At 45.6% G+C, this 19,705-nt stretch overlaps 1 protein-coding gene across 2 annotated transcripts; it reads left to right on the plus strand.

The window, feature by feature from the left end:
• Positions 1–9,669: 9,669 nt before the first annotated feature.
• On the plus strand, positions 9,670–13,954 carry DMRT2 (doublesex and mab-3 related transcription factor 2). Of its 2 annotated transcripts, none has more exons than XM_069002302.1 (4): positions 9,670–9,826; positions 10,507–10,872; positions 10,957–11,059; positions 12,634–13,954. In XM_069002302.1, exons 2-4 carry the CDS (start codon positions 10,525–10,527, stop codon positions 13,689–13,691), a joined length of 1,509 nt encoding a protein of 502 aa, XP_068858403.1. In that variant the 5' UTR covers positions 9,670–9,826; positions 10,507–10,524; the 3' UTR covers positions 13,692–13,954. The 2 variants fall into 2 exon arrangements, with proteins under 2 accessions (XP_068858403.1, XP_068858402.1); XM_069002301.1 differs by lacking the exon at positions 9,670–9,826 and adding an exon at positions 9,835–9,930.
• Positions 13,955–19,705: the final 5,751 nt, after the last annotated feature.

Here is a 19,705-nt window from a genome sequence, read left to right on the forward strand (position 1 = left end):
TGACTCTACCAGACCCCACTCTGCTAATTATTAATTGCTATCCACCATAACTGGGATGATGAAGGGTAATCCCATGCATACATTCAGAACACAGAGTTGTTTTAGGACATTTGCCAAAATCAGCACTAAAGAATTGCTGTGAAGTTGGTGGCTATTGACTGATTTGCTAGAAGGTGAAGACGTATTTTATTTATTTGTTTGTTTGTTTGTTTATGTTGCCATACTTGCAGATTTCTGTGATGGTATTTTTAATATTAATAGTAAGAAAACAAATATTAGCCTGTCACTCGAGGTTTGAGCTGAGGGAGGTTGGGATGGGGAATAAAGGTATGTGCAAGGAAGACAGCTGTTCCTGAGACTCCAGAGGTTGCCCGGTAATGAGAAAGACTGAGCAAAAAGAGGAAACAGAGCAGATGTTGTCTTCTGGAGGTACCAGTGCTTCATTGGAAGAATTATGTGGGTAAGTGACCTTCTCCCACACTACTGAAGGGCAGGAAACGTCACATAATTTTTGCAGGGAGGCACATCATCAGGGAACAGAGCTAAGGGTTTTATGTTATTTGGTGCATAGAAGGATCATTTTGTTGGTTTTGGCTATGGAAAAATTGCATTCAGCATCTGTTGCTATGATTTTTCCTTGGCTCTTTGAGAAGGTCTGAGGCTCTTCTGGGATTTCATCCCCTCCATGCTGATTTGCACCTCCAGATTGCAGAGAGAAAAGTTGTCTTGCTGGCTGGTATGCTGGTATGGTAGCATTTCTTGGGGAGAGAGGTCTGTCAGAGCCAGGGGAAGGCAACAGCCCTGTCTACTTTTCTGCCTTCTCTTCTGTGGAGGAATTGCACTGAGACATGTGTCTTACACACCTCTCACCAAACTCCCAGCTCCTATCTTCTCTACCAGATAGGTCATGGAGAGAAAACATCTGCTTGTCCAGGCTGGTGCTACTCCATCTCTCATTCCCTGGAGAGGTGCTTCAGAGAAAGTTTTGATGTGAGATTCCCAGGGTGACCCTGGGCTGGGCTGGCACATTGTCCAGCAGAACCTGAGTCTTGGGTGGGTGTTCCCCACAGCTCCTATCAAGAATGAATTAGCATTTTCATTCTTGTAAGTGATACGTTTTAAAGTAAACATCCCTGGGTTCCTGTGATGTGTAACTAATGGAGTGCTAAACTCTCAGGGCTGGTTTAAGACTCAGAAAATACATGTGTTGCCAATCCATCATGTTCCTAATACTAATTAACATAGCAGGGACACAATAAAGCCCCAGAACCTGCACACATTACTCAGCTCACGTTACCACTCTATAAGAGTCTCTCTATTGACTTAACAAAAGTACACATTGGAAAAATTGGTCTTTTCTGACTCAGCTAGACCTATTCAGCCAAAGAAGAGAGCTGAGGGCTCTCACTTATTATTGTCCATTATTATTCTGGTATATCATGGAACAGAGTTCTCAAATAGTGAACAATGACTTTTCTACCTTTGCTAGTATTTGTGTGTGTTACCTGCTGCAAGGCAGGCAGCCCTAACACAGGCAGAGCGGCCACTGATTTGTGGAGTGATGTCTGTGTGTTGGGGGGCACATTCTGCTCCTGCACAAATGAAAAGAAGACCTTATTTGTTGATTTGCATCCGTGTTATTTGCTGTTAAGTTGCAATGAAAATCTTATTGTTCTTAAACCTTTACTAATATGATTGTCCCAGGCTTAAAGTACTTCCTCAGCAGAAAAGGCAGGAAAAAAAAGGTAAACATTTGATTGAAATCCATTCTTGACTAGATGAACATTTATTTTTAGGTCCCAGGAATTTTTTTTCTTATACTAAAAGACAGTGACATCCCTGCAATTCCCTGCAATATGCTCCTTTTAATGTATGGTAAAGAGACGCATGATGTATAGCCAAAGATAATCTGGAAAGAATCTGGACAGCAAGAGGTTATCACAATTGTGTTGCAGTTCTCCCTAAGTGGATGCAGTCTGGCTTTGTGGAAGTCATGGGCAAGCTGCCCTTTACTTCCACAATTTCATGGTTAGGATTTTATGGTGCCTCTGTCTGAACTCAGTAGAGTTCACTCACCAGCACTTGAGGCTAAGGTGTATCTCCTGCTGTTGCACATCATTTGGTGGGCTGATTATAGATAGTATTAGTTTAATCATTATGGCATGAAAACCTGGTATGGTGTTGGAGTGATGCCAAGTTTTGCCAGTAAAAACACCACTACAAATGACTTGGGCCTTGGGTATATTCTCATGTATTCTCACTTCTCAGTAAAAATTTTAGATTATTAATTTTTTTCCTGAGCCAGTTATTTGTGTGTGTGTCTTGCTATCATAAATGTATTTGAAAGAGTTTTCTCATTACTGTTTAGAAGAGGGAGCCAGTATTTTATAGCTATATATCGCCCCAGTTGTGTATCATCCAGGTCTCTACTAAGTGGTTAAACCAGATGGGTTCAACTGGATGGACGTTCTGACTGACATGCTAGCATTTCTGTGCTGCAGTCCAGTACAGGATGGAAAAGGTCTCCTACAGGCCAGGAAAGTGTCCCTAAGGAAAATATCCCTTAGATGAGAGTCACAGAGGAGATGGAGATGTGCAGAACAAAGACAGCAAGGTGGTTCAGCCCCAGCTCTGTGGCACAGCAACTCCTCTCACCTCCTGTATGAGATGAATAGTTGAAGAAGAACTGGCAACAAACTCTTGAAGCCCAGTGTTTTGTGGATCATACTGTCAGTGAACAGGTCATGGAGTACAGGTAGAATCTCTAAACAGCATGTTGTCTTCTCTTTTAAGGCAAAATTAATGAAATATGGACTTTATCCAATTTCCCTGGCAGCTGGCACAGGAGGTTTTCTATTGACTTCAGCAGAGCTGGTTAAAGACCTTTACTCCCAGAATTGGTCAATTTTATGCACTGAGTGGCTTGACACTTTGCATAGTTGATATGATCTTGGATGTCCAGAGACCGTGAATTACCTAAGTGTCACAGATATTAAATCATGAAGTAGATGACAGTGTCCTCTGTATGTCATATGATCTTAGTGCACTTTGTGGGATAGTCTCTTTTATTATTGCCAGTAATCATAAGTGCTGAAAAAATACCATAAGTAAAATAGCATTTTAGAGTACAATGCATTCAATGTTCTTAATATATATACACATCTGCAATATGTTAAACTCAGACTTAAGCCCATTTAATCTCAGGTATTTCAATGGGGTGTCTGTATGGAATGAAGGGAAAAGTCTGATCCCAGAATCCTCAACGGCCACACCTTTCAGGAAGACTTTATGCCTTAGATTTCACCTAGATTTGTGTTTATAATAATAAACACAGCATTTATTAAATATATATTTATAATAAATTCCATGCTATCAACCGTCTGTCTACTGTAGGAATAATTTAATGTACTGCTTGCCTTCTCTTTATGATTTCAGAAAACAGCGCATCTGGATAAATCTGACATATGGGCATGTTTGGAGCCACAATGCTAAATGCCTGATAAGGGTTCTCTCTGCCTAGAGACATGATCAGGATCTATTCCAAGAATCAAATTAAAGCCTTTCAATGAGCAGGTGCTCTTGCGAGAAGAAATGGGTTTGAACACAGCTCCTGTGCTCCTCTTCACGGATATAAGCCAGAACAAGAATGGAGACTTCGGTTCAGCTCCCTTCTGCCATGGGACAAATTCACAAGATCAGGAATATATACCTCTGCCTGGTAAGAGTGTGTGCAAAACCACTTCTTAGCACTGCATCCAAGAGTGCACTAAAAGCAGGGCAAGAGAAGCAGGGAATGAGATTGTCCTAAATGCCCCTTAGCAGGTAGGTGCTGTGTCCAGCTAGGGCACCAGCTTCTCTGCCTGTGGGGGCAATACCACCCCTTCAGAAGCTGACGCTGGTGTCAGCCCTCCATTTGTATTGGCTCTGGGAAGAGCCAGAGGTCCCAATGATGGCAGCTGAGACAGAGTTTGGAAGGAGTCTTATTCATTCCCTCTCCAAAATACTTAGTAGAAATGTTGTAGAGACCAAGTGTGGCATATTGAAAAATTTTTCCAGTCTGCCTGGGGTACTTAAAACACCTCCAATGAAAGGGTTCTATTTACAGAGTCCTAAACAGAAGATGTGCAGAAGTACTAGCCAAAAAAGAAGAAAATAAATTTTAAAAGGGCTCTGATTTTATTTGTATAGTAGCAGAATTCTCTTCTACCTCAAACATCACCTAAAATCTTGTGGAATGGGACTCTGCACCCATAAATGCTTTCTTTTAATTATGAGAGGAGTTTGTGACATGACAGCATCATATTTGCTGTATTGGGAGTACACGTCTTGCTGTTTTCTCAACTGATGTCCAAGAATCACAAGAGTGAGAGTTCTCAGTACCTCCCCATACCATGTGCTGCAGAGATAGATCTCCTTGACTGCGAGTTACAGCACAAGCTTATCTGATTTTCAGTGTTTGTTCTTACAAGGATAGATGGTAAAATCCTTCTGAGAGCTTTGGTGGAAATGTCACAGGTGGTGATGTAGCCCACTGTGTTTTCTGCCAGTTTTCAGAGAGCCCAATTGTCTTGCATTCACTCTGACATGTTGTGATTGTTGAGATTCATATCTTCCCCCTTTACCATCTCAGGCATCTGTATACTCCACAGCGGATCCACAATGAGGCAGAGTCTGATACTTGTATTAGTATGGTACAATATCACAATCTAAAAATGGTTCTACAAAGCTTTCTTGCTAATTGGAGAGTAACAAATGCGGCCTAGAGACCCACATGTATCATTTGGCCTGAGGCTGGCTGGCTGGCTTGTTTTACCTGATATATTGCCAGATTTTGATGCTGTTTTTTGTGCTGACTGCTACCTCAGGTCATCCTATTAATTTCAGTAAGGCTGCTCAGAGACTGCAATGCTACAATCTGGCTAGTTGCAGTTATATGATTGAATTTTTAGTGCTAAGCACAGCATAGCCTACCCAACTTATTTGATTTAGCAGGTGTCTTATTGGCATTTAAAATATTTTACATATGATTATAATGCATCCTGAGGGAAGAAAAACAAAACAAAACACCACAAACCAGTTTATTAGTAAGACTTCTTGCTGTTCTGCTAAAATATGGCAATCAAAAAGACAATTTATGTTGCAGAGCATTGACCTTTACTTTCCAGGACTGTAAAATAAAACCCCAACCCCCACACTTTCTGCATCTGGTTGACATTTGAATAAAACTGCCAGAGTGCAAACAAATTTTGAGAAAACATCTCCAGCAAACTCTGCACTGAGTCTAAAAATATTCTTGGCTAAGTAACTTTTTAAGGCCATATGTTGAAAAAAACCGAAACCCCAAAACTTCACTAGAATTTATTGCAACAAGAGATTTGCCAAACTACTTAAGACATTTGGGAAGATTATAGTGAAGTACATTAGTTGCTGACTTGACAATTTGCTGTGCTCACTGCTTGCATAGTGGATTCTTGATATTCATGCTGAGAGCTGATCCAACTTTCTAGTACATTTTAGCAAGAGACCTGCCAAATGTCTACTGGCCTATTAAATCCTGGCAAACCAAAGGTCAGCCTTGTTTATGAGCCCCAGCAAAGCTGCTACAAATGGCACACAAGCCCTCCTCATGCCTTTTTTTTTTCTTTTTTAATTCAAAATTTTAGCACAGGATTGGATGGGGATTGGTTTGGACTGGTTTTGACTTATAGTCTCTCTAGGTCTGCCCTCATATCCCCTGGCCACGAATCTGGAGGCTGCAGAAGAGGCTGCTCTATTTCACTGAGATGTTTCTTCTTGCTTCACCAAATGACCACCAGAACTGTGTGGTCCTGTTTGCAGAGGCATGGGCCAAATTGTTGTGCCCCCTCGGTATGGCCCAATAAGTGAGCAGAGCCTCCAGCTGCAGAGGGCACAACTGCCCTTCCTCTACACTTCATTCCTTTCCCTTCCTAGAGCTCATCCTTTCAGCTGCCAGGGTGAGAAGGATTGTAAATGGGAAAATCTGTTGCACCCTGTCTATGTCCATGTGAATCCTTTCAGTGATGACTCTGGACTGCCTGTCAGACTTTCACTAACTGTGTCAGAAGCGCCAGTTTTGCTCTGTTCACCCAAACTGCTTTTGATACCATTCCAGTTTAGTAGGACAGAAGATTATCCTGGTATGATAAGCAAGTCTTCCTATAAAGAGGCTAACCCTTGCCCTCCTTGCCAAAGCAAACATTCTTACAAAGGCAGAGGTATCACTGTCACATACAATAAAATTTTCTTCCATTATCATGCTATAGTGAATATGTTACCTCAACGTTTCTTACCTCCTTATAATATGTATTTATTATATTTACTTGACTGGCATATAGGAAAACCAGAAAATTCCTCCTCTGACTCTGTACCTACAAATATGTTAGGCAGCAATATATTTAAAACATAAACAATTAAATGCTCGTTTAAAACAGAATATCAAAAGCCCCTCAAAACCAAAGATACCCACCCCAAATCCAAACTGAAAAACTTGCTTGTTAAAAATATTCTAAGGTATATAAGTTTAGAAAGGTCTATGTCATGAATAAAAATCTTATCCAGGTTTATTTTAGTGCTAGGGTTTGCTTAAATGCTATTTACAAGAGACAGAGGTTGTCTAACACACATATCTATATAAAATCGACATTTAACAACAACAAAAAAAAGCCTGCAGAAGAAATCACGGTTTGTACAGATTGTATAGCACAGGAAAAGGTGATGACTTGGTGGGGGTTTTTTTTTGGTGTAGGTTTTTTTTTTTTCTTCCTTTTCCCTATCCCCCTCCTCTACTTCCCACAGCTGAGATCACCCGCAAAATGTCAAACATCTTCGCTATAGCAAATACACGGTAACTCGTGGAGGAGAACCCCTTCCGTCCGGGCCCGATCCTGGGCTGGATCTGGGCGCAGGCACGGCGGGACCCCCGCCCGGGCACCGGGACCCGAGAAGGGCAAGGAAGGGGCCGGCGGGCGGGGCGCAGGCAGGGGCAATTTGTTTCACATTAAACGGTAACATCTCTGACCTAACAAGCGGCTGGGATCGCCCGCGTTTGTCATTGCAATCTGCCCTCGACGGCGCGGAGAGAGGGCAGGATCAAAGCATTCCTCCGGGGAAATTGCGCCCGGAGTTGCCGTTTGGTTAGCCTGCCCTAACCTCGCTAATAAATTTCCCCGGAGGAAGGGAGGGCTGGGGAGGCCAGGCGCGGGGGACCGCGGCACTTGCACCTGCACCTGCCCGCAGAGCCATGATGTAAAGCAGGGCCTAGCGCTGGGCGCTCCGGGGCCGCTAGCCTTCGGGCTAGGCGAGTGTGCAGCCTTCACAGGGCCCCGGGGCTGCCGCTAGCCTTCGGGCTAGGCGAGTGTGCAGCCTTCACAGGGCCCCGGGGCTGCTCCTCCGCCCCTCGGGAAAGGGCGCTGCTGCAAGAGGCGCAGCCCCGCCGCCTGCGAGGCCTGAGGAGCCATCCCCGGCCTCCCTCGGGGTCTGGCACGCCCCCACCCCGCCTTGGGCAGCCTGGCTCCTGGGGGCACCCCCGTGGCAACGCACGGGAGGGGAAGGCGAGGGCGAGGTTGCGCGGCGGAGGCTCTGGAGGAGCCTCGGAGCACCTCAGCAGCCGCGGCCGCGGGTGTCGGCCCCGGGCCCCGCAGGCATCTGGGCTGGCTCGGCGGCGGGGCGTTGTGCTGGGAGCGCTGTGCGGGGCAGGTGGATCACAGCTGCACATGGCGGGCTTCAAAGCCCCTCCTCGCGTGGAAATCAGCGCCTTTCCCAGCACGGCACGGCGCCGCATGTGCCCCTGTCAGCTCACAGCGGGCACGGCTGACGCCACGGACCAAAGCGGAGGACTGAGTGGGAGAAGCAGCGCCGGAGATCGCTTTCCGCCTTCTCCCGCGGGTGCGTCCCGCCGGGGGACGGCAGAGGCACCTCTTCTTCCAGCCTGGAGAGAGAGAGGAGTGGCTGCAGGGCAGCTCAAACGCGCTGCGGAGCCGAGCGCAAACAACAGGAGCAGAAGAAAGTTATACAAACACGCTTTAAAATCGTGGCTGGGTTTCACAGCTCCCTGTGGATAAAGTAAACAGGAGGCGAGCTGTTTTGTAATTTACTCCAGCGGACCACAGAATCGTACTTTGTAATTTGGTGTCGGTTTACAGACAAAGGCGACTTCTGTTTCCTAACCTAGCAGGTCCTTTGTCATGCTTGTGCCTTTTAAGAGGGACCCCAAGGGGGAAAGTGGAATTCCTTGGGTATTTGCCTTTTAGTCATGCTTGTAAGTCAAACAGTAGCCGGGCTCTCTTTTGAGATGAATAATACCTGCCGTCGGGGGATGCGCTTCCTTCTTCCCGCTCTCCCGGCGGTGCGGCTCGAGGACGACAAACGTCCCCGGGGACAAAGCCTCCCTCTTTCCTCGCGGGTGCCCGCAGCCCGTGGCGCGACGGGAAGGGCTGGTGCCCTGCTGGTGCCAGCTCCGGGCGCCGGGTCCCCGCCTCCTCACGGAGCTGCCCGCCTGCGCCACTCGCCCGATGGCCTCTGTCCCGAAGGGCTGCAAGAGCAGGGTTTTTCCGTGCCGAACCGGTGGCCGGCAGCTGGTCCGTGTGCTTACCGTGAGTGGATGCCCGTGTTTATTATATACATGAATATTGTCCGTATTTATTATACACACGCCCTTCTCAGGGAAAGAGCAAAATATTTTCCCTTTTTAGGAAACTAGTTTCGGCCATATGTTCTGCATATCGTTAGACTGCGATCAGAACACACTGGTGGGAAAATAATGTTCTCCCGCATGCCTTTTTTTTTTTTTTTTTCCTGGGCAAAAAATGTTTAAATTCACCAGTTTTTCCCCTGCCCGGTGCTCACCGCGGCCGAGGTGTTTTCTGTCCATTTCTGCCTCTGGGAATTTCTATTTTCAGAAGCGGAAGCACGGAGCTCTAGCATCTCAGTGGCACGACTAAGAGTTTGTGGGTCACAATTTCGGTCGCTCTCTAACTTGGGAGAGAATGGACATTACCCAGCTCCCAAAGAGCAGCTTCCATCAGGGAGGGGAGGGAATAAAGTCAGTTAGTACCTCAGTGGTCGGTGGAAAACGTTCCCGCTGAAGGGAAGGAATGCTAAAAAATAAACGAGTATTTTTCCTCGCCTTAATTCCCGAAAGGAAAGGATTCTGCCACATTTTCAGATTCGGGAAAACAGGCCATTGCTACGCGTACCTTCCACTCGCGGGTCAAGCAACGGGAACGACCGCAAACGAAAAACGCGGTGGCTGTTTGAGGCTTTTAAACCCGCGCCCCCGGCTCGCTCCTCAGGTAGGGGGACGCCGCCCGCCTGCGGAGCGGGTTTCTTAGCTGTGACCATCACGAGCTCTACGGTCTTTTCTCCCTTCTTTTCCTCTCCCACTTCTTTTTCGCCCCGAAATGAAAGCTCACCCCCTCATCGCCCACTCCCGTTTCCGCTCCGCGCCCTCCCGTACCCACGAGCGGCCGGCCGGCACGCGCGCGGGGGGCGGGGCTTTGGCCGCCCGGGCCAATGGGAGCGGCGGCCGCGAGGCGGGCGCCCAATGGGCGGCGCGGGCGGCGGTGGCGGGCGCTGATATCGCGGCGGGGCGGCGGCGGCGGGCGCTGCTCCTCGGGGCGGGCGCGGCTCGGCTCGGCTCGGCTCGGCTCGGCTCGGCTCGGCTCGGCTCGGCTCGGTTCGGCTCGGCCCGGCCCGGCCCGGCCCGGCCAGCGCTCACCCACAGCCGCGCACCGCACGGCCGCTCCGCCACGCAGCCAGCCCCCCGACGGCGCAGCGTCCCGGCTGTCGGGGAGCCTGTCAGCCCCAGGTACGGGGATCGGGAGTTCCTTGTCTCCGGCCGGTCTGGGGCAGCGACGCCTTGCGAACTGCGGGGAGGTGGGGGCTGCCTGCTTCCTGCACTACCTGCCTTTGGTAAGTGCAGTGTGCAGGAGCAAGGACGGGGAGGTCGTGTGGGAGAGCAGGTGAGGGTCTGAAGATGCAGCTTCCGCAGAGAGCTCTAGGAGCTCATACTGCCCTTGGTTGCTGGAGCGGACAGCGGCGATGTGTGAAGTCCAGCTGTCCTCTGCCTGTCTCCCAAGTTTGAACGCAGCTGGCAGGGTTCTCGGGATCCTGTAATAAGCAGGACCCTGTGAAGACCTGACAGACTTGTAGCGCTGCAGCGCGGGGCATTGCCCTGGCACGGTTCCTCCCACATCCTTCGCTGCAGGAGACGCGCTGCTGCCTGCGGCGGGCGATCGCAGTTCCCCGCAAGCCGGGGCGGGAGGGAGGGGGTGAGGTGTCCATCGTGGCTAAACTGGGCCCCGCGTGGGTCGTGCGCAAGAGACCCGAGCTGACGGTAAGGGGGAAGACGACATCCCAGGCGGTCTCTGCCGTGACTTCCCGACAGGGGCGCATCTCGGCGGGGTTGCAGGCGGGCACCTCGGAAGCCGGGCGTGCTCCGGCTGCCGTTCCGCCGCGGGGGCGGGAGGCCTGACCCCTCTCTTGCAGCTGCGCCGCCGAGGAGCCATGGCTGAAGAACGCGCCGCCGCCGACTGGGAGATCGACGTGGAGAGCCTGGAAGGGGAGCCGGACGAGGCACGCGGCGCGCCGCGCGGCAGCACCGGCCCGGAGGAGGAGGAGGAGGAGGAGGAAGGCGAGGAGGCAGCGGCGGCTCCGCGGCGGGGCGAACCGCGGAAGCTGAGCCGCACGCCCAAGTGCGCCCGGTGCCGCAACCACGGCGTGGTGTCGTGCCTGAAGGGACACAAGCGGTTCTGCCGCTGGCGCGACTGCCAGTGCGCCAATTGCCTGCTAGTGGTGGAGCGGCAGCGCGTCATGGCCGCCCAGGTGGCGCTCCGACGGCAACAGGCCACCGAGGTGAGGGGGGACGGGAGGCGGCGCGACACGGAGGGACGGGACGGGCGGCCCCGGTCTGACGGCGCCATTCGATCGGTCTCTTAGGACAAGAAGGGGCTGACGGGGAAGCAGGCAAGCCTGGAGCGCAAAGCCGTCTACCAGAGGCACGTCCGAACGCCCAGCCTCTTGGCCAAGAGCATCCTGGAAGGTAAGAGCATCCCCTGCCCCCCCACGGCTGCCCTCAGCCCCGCAGCGCCGCTGGCAGCGGGGAAACTCCGCTTTGCCGCGGGAGGACCCACACCTCCCGTCCGAGGCGCGTCGGCTCGGGAACGCGCGTGAAACGCAGCGTCCTTTCCCGAAATAGGCATTAAAGCGCGGCCCGCTGCCAGCGCCGGGCGACGGAGGCTCCTGCCCTTCGAATCGATGTGGCAGAATTTCAGTTCCGTGCCCCCTCCGCCCAAAATAATGCCTGAAATGCTAGCAACGGTAGTTTGAAATTTGAGTGTTACTGTTACAAGCTGGCAGTCTTTTTACATGGCTGCCCAGCAGTGTTTTGCAGTGCAGGGTAATTTATTTGCGGGTATTTTTATCAGCAAAGGAGTAAATTGATTCATTTTTCTTTTAATCTGAACACCTAACACAGCAGTACCGTTTGCAACATTATCAATAGTAAGAGCTGCATAATCGGGTGCTTAATTTTTTTACTGTCAAAAATATTAACTGTGGAAGAATGAAATTTTAAATGTCGGTATTTTAGTGAAAGGGTGTATTTCTTTCCCCATACCCTTTTGGGACTGTGCACGTATTTATTCCTATGTCTGCTTTAATTACTTTCCAGACTATATCCCTATAAATCACTGTACTTCTCAATTCAGTTTTTTTTTTTTTTTCTGAAATAGAAAGCTCTTTTCTTTGCCTATGCAAGCTCTGTTAATAGTTGGTCCTTTTAGAAACCTCTAATTTACATCTACAGTTCACTCTTCTGAAAACTCTTCTGTATTCTTTCCTCTAATTTATCTTAACTGTCTTTTTCTTTTCTCCTAGTTCTCCTTGGGATATTCTACCATCTCTAGCAGTCTGTACATAGTGATTCATCTTTAGAAAATAGAAAAGACACCAGCTGTAGATATAGGTATCTTCATTGGAAAAGAGGAAACCTTTTTGAGAGGAATGGGGATGAAAACAGGTAAAATCCTGTTCTCCGGACTCCTGTAAATAGTTCCATTTAGTCAATGGAATTGCTTGTCTGGGTAGAGCAAACAGGATTGGACCTTACCTGTTATATTAAATTAAACCAAGAAGTTTGGTAATTGAATACACTGGAAACTAAATTTCTATGTTTTATTGAAGTTCTAGTTCAGAAGAAATAAAATATTTGAATGCTTTGTATGTGTGTTAAAAGTGAATGGTTATCTCTCTCCTTAAGCCTCATGATGGAATATCAGTCATAATATACGGCTGGGCTTTGTCTTTTTTTTTTTTTTCCCCCTCCCTCTTCGATCTGTTTGTTTGGAACTGCTATTTAAAAAGTTACAAATCAGCTAGCTTTGAGGGATACTACACATGTCAAAAAAGCAGGGCTTGTTTATCTACACCAAGGAACTGAATGTGCCTGATTGCTAAGCCTCTGTGTCATGGTGACTTCTGTAGGAGCTGATGGCGACCAGGGTCTGTGGCAAGTGCACAGTGCTTGGCGGGACTGGCTCATGGAGCTGTAGTACAAACACAGCTTTAACGTTTTTCTTAAGTGGCTTCATTCCTAATACTGCTTTGTTGTTTTAGGTTACCGTCCTATTCCAACAGACTCTTACCTGGGAGGGAATTCACCCTTGCCACCTCCTGTAAGTGACAGGATGAGAAAGAGACGGGCTTTTGCTGATAAAGAGTTGGAGAACATTATGCTAGAGAGAGAGTATAAAGAGAGAGAGATGATGGAAGCTACACAAGCAGCTGCCCTTTTTCTCCCTAACCGTATGGTGCGTGGAGCTGAATACAATTCATATAAAACAGCCTTCAACACTTCTCAAATTGATAATCCAAACAAGGAATTTTCCAATTTTTTACCAACCTGCCTTGATCTAACGATGCAGTATTCAGGACCTAGCAACATGGAACTAATTTCTTCGAATGTCAGTGTAGCTACTACCTACAGGCAGTATCCCCTGTCTTCTAGGTTCTTAGTGTGGCCAAAATGTGGCCCCATTAGCGATGCTCTCCTCTACCAGCAATGCCTGTTAAATGCTACTGCTGTACAAGCTCTCAAACCTGGGGCAGGTTGGGATGCCAAGGTCTCACAAAGTCAGGACTGTCCAAACACTGAGCATGACATCATGCCTCCAAAACTGGAAAATTCATTCGTTCTGACTCACACACGAGACATTCAGCAGTCACGTAATGAGATACTATGCCTTCACCAGGAAGCTCGTGAGAGGTCAGCGTTCTCTCCTCCAAAAAGGACTTTCTCCCAAATTTCTGATAAGGGTTCTCTGTCTCCTCAGGAACAGACATTAAGCAAGATCAGCAAAAACAGTACCAAACCCGCTCCACCACTCAAGTACAGTGCATTTCAGACACTGTTCCATCAGACATTTCCTGACACTCCAACAGCAGAGTTAAGAATGTCATTTGTGAAGGAGACTTTTGAAGATGCTTCTAAGAAATACAGAGAGTGTGCTGTTAAAGAGAACCAAAAATACAAGTTTACTGCAGACAAATGTGCAAAAGACTTCTTTGGGGTCAAACAGGCCACAACAAAATTTTCAACAACTGAGCCACTGTCATTTTCAGTTGAATCCATCCTTAAACGACCTTCTTCTGCAGTTACTAATGTCTCTGAATGAATAAACTTCCAGAGTAGAGAGTTTCTAAGCTTTGCTTTCTGCAGAATTGCTCCTGCTTGCCTTATCTCTTAAAAGATTTTTAAAGAGGAATTTCTGCAATAAATGGTAATGCTTTCTTTTGTTTCAAAGTGATGTACATAACTATGCATGTTTTCTGAAAAACAAATTTAATTTTTTTAAATTGAAATTGCATGTGCCGACTGTAAAGTGTTGTTATTTTAAGCAGCACTTCAAACCATTCAATAAAATGAGTTTACTTACAAGCACAGACTGATCTCTCTCTTGTCTCTATCATCTTGCAGGCAAGTATGCCTTGCTTTCAAAATACAGTTTTTATCTGCCATTATAACTGTACTTACTGTTTAAGTTGCTGGGGTAAGCAGTCATTTCTCCTTTGAACCTCCAGTAACTATGAGAAGAGGTAAGAAGAGTGCATGGAGGCTAGTGTGAATTCACAAGAGTCTTTATTTACTTAAGTGAGGTTTGGATCAGATTCCATATGCCTTTCTTATTTTGAGGGGGGAGTGCATGCTAGCATAAAAGACTAGTCTATTCCACATCTCTCTAAAAGCTTCTGTTGCTAAAGCAGGAGAGTTACTGGATTGGTTTTGAGGGGAATGGCTCTAGTGTGCTTTTGAATGAAAAGTCAGCATTTTTTGAAGTTCAATTTTTGAATAAAAAGTCTGCTTTTTAGAATTAGTTTTAAATTTTTTTTTAATTTTCAATTCACTTTACTTTGAATTTCTACCCCCTTGAATACTTCCCTTCTGAGAACATTTCACTTTTGACCAGCAAGAGCCTGAGATTCTTAGTTTTTTAGTAATTGAAATGACCTTCAGGCTATAAAAATGATGCACAGAGCCATCACTGCTTATGAGAAATCAAATAATAATCTCTCAGTTTTTTAATTCCATGTCTGTATTTCCCATGTAGAAAATAAAGATAGAAATAAAAGAGAATATCCAATAGAATTTATCTGAGAATTGAAATGGCCTCAGGGTTATAGGAAAAGGCATTGCTAGATTTCATTAGGACAGAGCTTGAGGCTTTCTAAATTAGTGGCTTTGTAAGTTTTTTCCTATATTTTGCTGCTAGTACAGCTAGCGCTAACAGGTAATCCCTTGGTTACTTTCCTTAATATTTTAATCCCGCACACAGTGCTCATCCAATTGAAATGAGCTGATGTTTGTTCTTGGTTTTCTAGGGACAATTTCTGTTTGGTATTTGTGGGCAGAATGTAATTTTTTCTAATTTTATTACACTCCCTGCACAGGTTAAATACTTATTTTGCCTGTGAATTCCAGATTCTGTAACTAAGTAATCTCTCCAAGAGTTTAGAGTTTCTGTTGGGAGTGGTGCTGCAGAATACAAGGACCATTTTTGTGTTTGGGAGGAGTCATCTGTCCTGAGTGCTTTTCTAAGCCATTTTGTTAAAGCAATAGACAGGTTGGAGAAAGCACATTTTACATAATGTGTAAATTTTTGTGTAACACATCTTACAAAGCTCATAAAAATTTTATGTCAGGAATGTAAAAAAACTTGTTGTAATTTAAAAGACTCCTGGGCACTGGCTAAAGTTTCACTTTTCAAAAGAATTAATATCAACATTTTCTTAGTGAAAAATAGGTTTCAAATACAGTGAGATGCTTTCCATTTTTTCAGTTTGTCCTTTATCCAGTTGCCATTAGAGGGAGTTTTAACTTGCTTGAGCTGAATCTACTTTTTAATCTGTTTAGCAGTCAGACCAAATTAAGCAGCTTTTACTGGGAATAAATGGAGAGAAATTCTTCATAATTCATATTTGCTTGCTTTCATCACTGTTTCCTTCTTTGGCTTCATTGAACATTAAGTATTAAAAAGCGAGTTTTACTTAAGCAGGGCTTCCTTTGTTTTTAAAAATATGACTTGTTTTGTTTTTTGAGCTGCTGGTATAAACTAGGATGACAGATGAAAGAAAGTTCAACAGTCTATATACTGAACCAATATCAGATACTGGAATTAGTGCCACGTAAATTTTTTTTTTTTTCCTGACAGTGTATGCATCTAACATTGTTCAATTTTACATCTGAAATATTTTTCCAGGCAACCACTTGTCTTTATTCATACTTTGATAAAAAAGACTAGAAAACTAAAGCCCTCTGAAAGACTGGCCCTCCTGACCTTTTTAAGAAAAAATTGAACTGAAAAAATTCAAATTCTGAACATTTACTGAGAAGTTGTATATATATGTATATATTGATATTTATGTATGCACACACACATGTCATGTTTTAACCCCAGCTGCAAATATGTACCAGGCAGCTGCTCACTCTCTCCCCCACCCTCTCCACAGTGGAGAGTCAGAAAAAAACCTGTAAATCTCATGGGTTGAGATAAGAACAGTTTAATTATTGAAACAATAACAACAATACTACTCTGTAGTAGTTGTAATGTCATAGTAATGAAAAAGAGAGAGGAATAAAACTGAAGAGGGACAGGTGATGCACAATACAATTGCTTACCACCCACTGACCAATGCCCAGTCCGCTCCCCAGCAAAAATCAGCCACTGGGCACGACATTCTGTGGTGTGGAATGGCCCTTTGGCAGTTTGGGTCAGTTGTCCGGCTATGCACCCTCATGGATTCTGGTGCATCTGCTCAACGCCAGAGCATGGGACACTGAAAAGTCCTTGATTTTGGGGAAGAACTACTGAGCAAAAACTAAAATATTGGTGTGTTGTCAACATTATTCTCATACTAAAATCAAAACAGAGCACTGTACCAGCTACTGAGAAGAAAACTCTATCCCCCCAGCCAAACCCAGGACAACACACTGTTATATATAATATATGTATGCCCCAGATTTTTTACTCAAATTTCAGTCATCAACAGAGGAGTGACATTTCTATTACTATTTGAAAAAACTGAGGTGACACTTGGACAAACTGTTTGCTTCGATAACAAACGAGTTAGAGTCAGCATTTGGCTACTGTTTCTTACAATTACTTGCTAATGTCTTGCTTCAGTTCCATTACATCACCCTGTATTTAGTTTCCTTTTCTTTCATAGACCCTAGGCCCTACTTCTCATTCATCCTGAAAGCTTGTTGCATCCTGATGGTTTTTTTACCTTCCATTTATTAAAAGTTTGTATAAAGTCTGTTACTCACAGGGAGGATGATTAGTAGCTTGAGCAAGATAGCATGTACCCAGACAGCATGTGATTTTCCTCACAAAGTTTTACAGTGGTTATATAGCGCTCTTTAAGCCATAGGCTTCTCTAGAGCAGAAGTAGCCAATTGTCCACATCTGCTGGTGCAGCTGTGCAAACTCATGGAAAAGAGGAGCAGACATTGCCCTGAAATTGTCTAGCACTTACTGCAAGCCAATGTCTTGCTGGCAGTTAGTCAGCTGTTAAAGTATCTTATGCTCCCCTATGCTCTCTACTTCTTAAATACAATTTCTGTGGCATTTTTGGGGTGTGTGGATGTCTGTATCTCCTATACAGTGTACAAGATTCACATTTGTGCTGTTGTTATGGGTGTCAGTATTTCTCTTTTGCTCCCCTTCTGACAGCTTTTTTCATGTGATGGTAGAACATGCCTCTTGGGAAGTTCAACTTTTGGGGTTTGGACAGGAGGCTGAGAACCTCTGCTAGCTGTGGAGCACAAAACAGCTGTGGAGCACAAAACAGCTGTGGAAAGTAGTATGAAAAACAATTATTCACTAGGTCTGCAAAATAGCATGCCTGGGTGAAGGCGAAGTCAGAGACAACCAACTACTTGTTGGAAGTATGAGCCCTCCATATACATGCTGAGACAAACATTTTTACAGGTGCATAGAGGTGTATAAATGCAGACAAATAGAGGAATTCAGAATTAATAGCACCCCAGGCAGTGCCTGGCCTTACTCCCCTGGCCCAGGGGAAAGCTGCCTCCTTCTGCCCTGACACCTTTTGTGTGAGAGCAATCCTTGAACATAATCAGTTCTGGAGCTTGACTCCAAATTTTGGAAGTGGGCTCCTGAAAGTGGATGAGAGTACCCTTCCTTGGCAAGGAAAGCACTTAGCCTCAGTGTTGGTGGTGCAGACCTTAGGCTGCCCTTGGGAGGTAAAGGCAAAGCAACAGCTTTCAGTAGTGCTTGGGCAGGAGCGGGTTCACTTGGAGAAGAGGTAGAAAACTGACAGCTGCTGCAGTGACAGTGCTTGTCCCTCATGAAAACTGAGCACAGGAAAATTGCAATGGGGGCTGTGGAAAGTCGGGGGAGAGTCCCTGCTCAGTTGGGTGGGTTGCCAGCTTTCTCCCAGGAATTGGCTTCTCAGAGGTAACTGCACAAGCACTGATACCTTACACAAAGTCTGCCTTAAAATTGTCCTTTGTCTTAGATGTCTTTGAAGCAGCAAGTCGAGATGCTGGGCTTGAAAAGATTAAGGCAAGATTACTGGATAAGCAGACACAAGTCACTCAGCTGGTGTCAAGACCCAAAATGCCTTTGCGTTCTGGCCTGAGAATAAGATAGCCCTGTGCTGTCTGCTTGTCCTTCTGCTCTGACAAAGACTTCTCTGAGTTTTGCAGTCGGAGTTCCTCATCTCCTTGGGGTCATAAAAGCAAGTCACTTTTTGGCCAGCTGTGAAGGACTTCCTTGTATAGTTAACAGCTCTGGAGCTTTAACATTAACCAGATCCCAGGTGTTATTTTTCTGGAATCAGAAAATTTGACACTGTGTCAATTTCTTTATTTTAGGTGTAAAACAGGGAGGTATGTTCTCATTTTAATTTGACAGCTTGTTTGCATGACCAAGCCTTTCACTTTCTGTACCAAACACTTTCCATTCAGCTGACCTTGATGTGAAAGCTGGCACCAGGAGTCACTCCCCATAATGTATGAGATTCACTGTATCACTGAGTTTCTGCTATGAATTTCTGCTAGCTGAACAGAATAAAGTACTCATAATGCCTCCTTTAACTCAGATAGTAATGATCAGCCATTTTTTATTTGCTTGCATTGAAACTTGGACAAACTGTGGCTTATGCAAGAAAGGCTGCTGGGAAAGCATGTGTGGGCAGGTGGAAACCAGTGACAGGAATGTCAGTGTGACTGGAGAGACAGGAACCAATTAATAAACAAAACTTCCACAGTGACCAACAGAAAAAAAGGAATGGTTCCTCATATTCACTTATGTTGAGATATGATGCTGGAAGAACTGAAAGAATGAAAAAAATGCATTGGAAAAGGGCAATGGCCCTTCCCCCATTTTTAAAAATAATAATTTCCATCTAAGAAAAAGCAAAAAACTGCATAGGCAAGCCTACTGATATGTACAGCAATAGGAGCCCAGTAAGATATGCACTTATCCATACAAGATGGAATCTAGAAATAATTTCAGAAGAGATACAAAGGTTTTAGGAAGGCTACATTTTACAGTCACATTGTCTGGCTGACAGCCTCTGCATCTATACCTTACTGCATTTAGTCAAATCTGGGCTTAAACTAGTTACTAGATTTTCACTCATTCCTTGTCAATTCAGGTGGGCAGGAAACAAGTAGGTTGAACTACTGCCATGTGTGATACAGTTTCTGTATTTGTGTCTCAGGAGCTAATAGTGGCACCCATTACACCCTTCCTGGTTTTCATCTACCCACAGAACCCCCTTCATGAGTCAGGCAATCTCCACTTTAAAAAGTCAGACAGAAGACGTGGGTGAACTGTCTACCCTCAGAGATGGCTTGCTTCTGAGTAGCGAAAATCACACTGGGAGTTCATCTTCTGTGGGAAGATGATGTAAGTACTCACAGAATTTTTGTAGCATAGATTTAGAAAGACCAGAACTATGTATACAGAGAGAAGCCCAAAATCTTAGTGTAAACTACATATAGGTAAATCCAGCCCCTTTCAGGAAATTTTAGACTTGCAGCAGAATGTGTGAATGGAGAGCTGAAAAAAAATCTTCAGAAGATCTTAGTGAGTGTCTTGGAGATGACAAATGTACGTGAGCCTTACACTTTAACCCATGTGCAAAACCATATTTTATTTAA

This window comes from Aphelocoma coerulescens (assembly GCF_041296385.1).
Source record: "Aphelocoma coerulescens isolate FSJ_1873_10779 chromosome Z unlocalized genomic scaffold, UR_Acoe_1.0 ChrZ, whole genome shotgun sequence".
NCBI classification, from domain to species: Eukaryota; Metazoa; Chordata; class Aves; order Passeriformes; family Corvidae; genus Aphelocoma; species Aphelocoma coerulescens.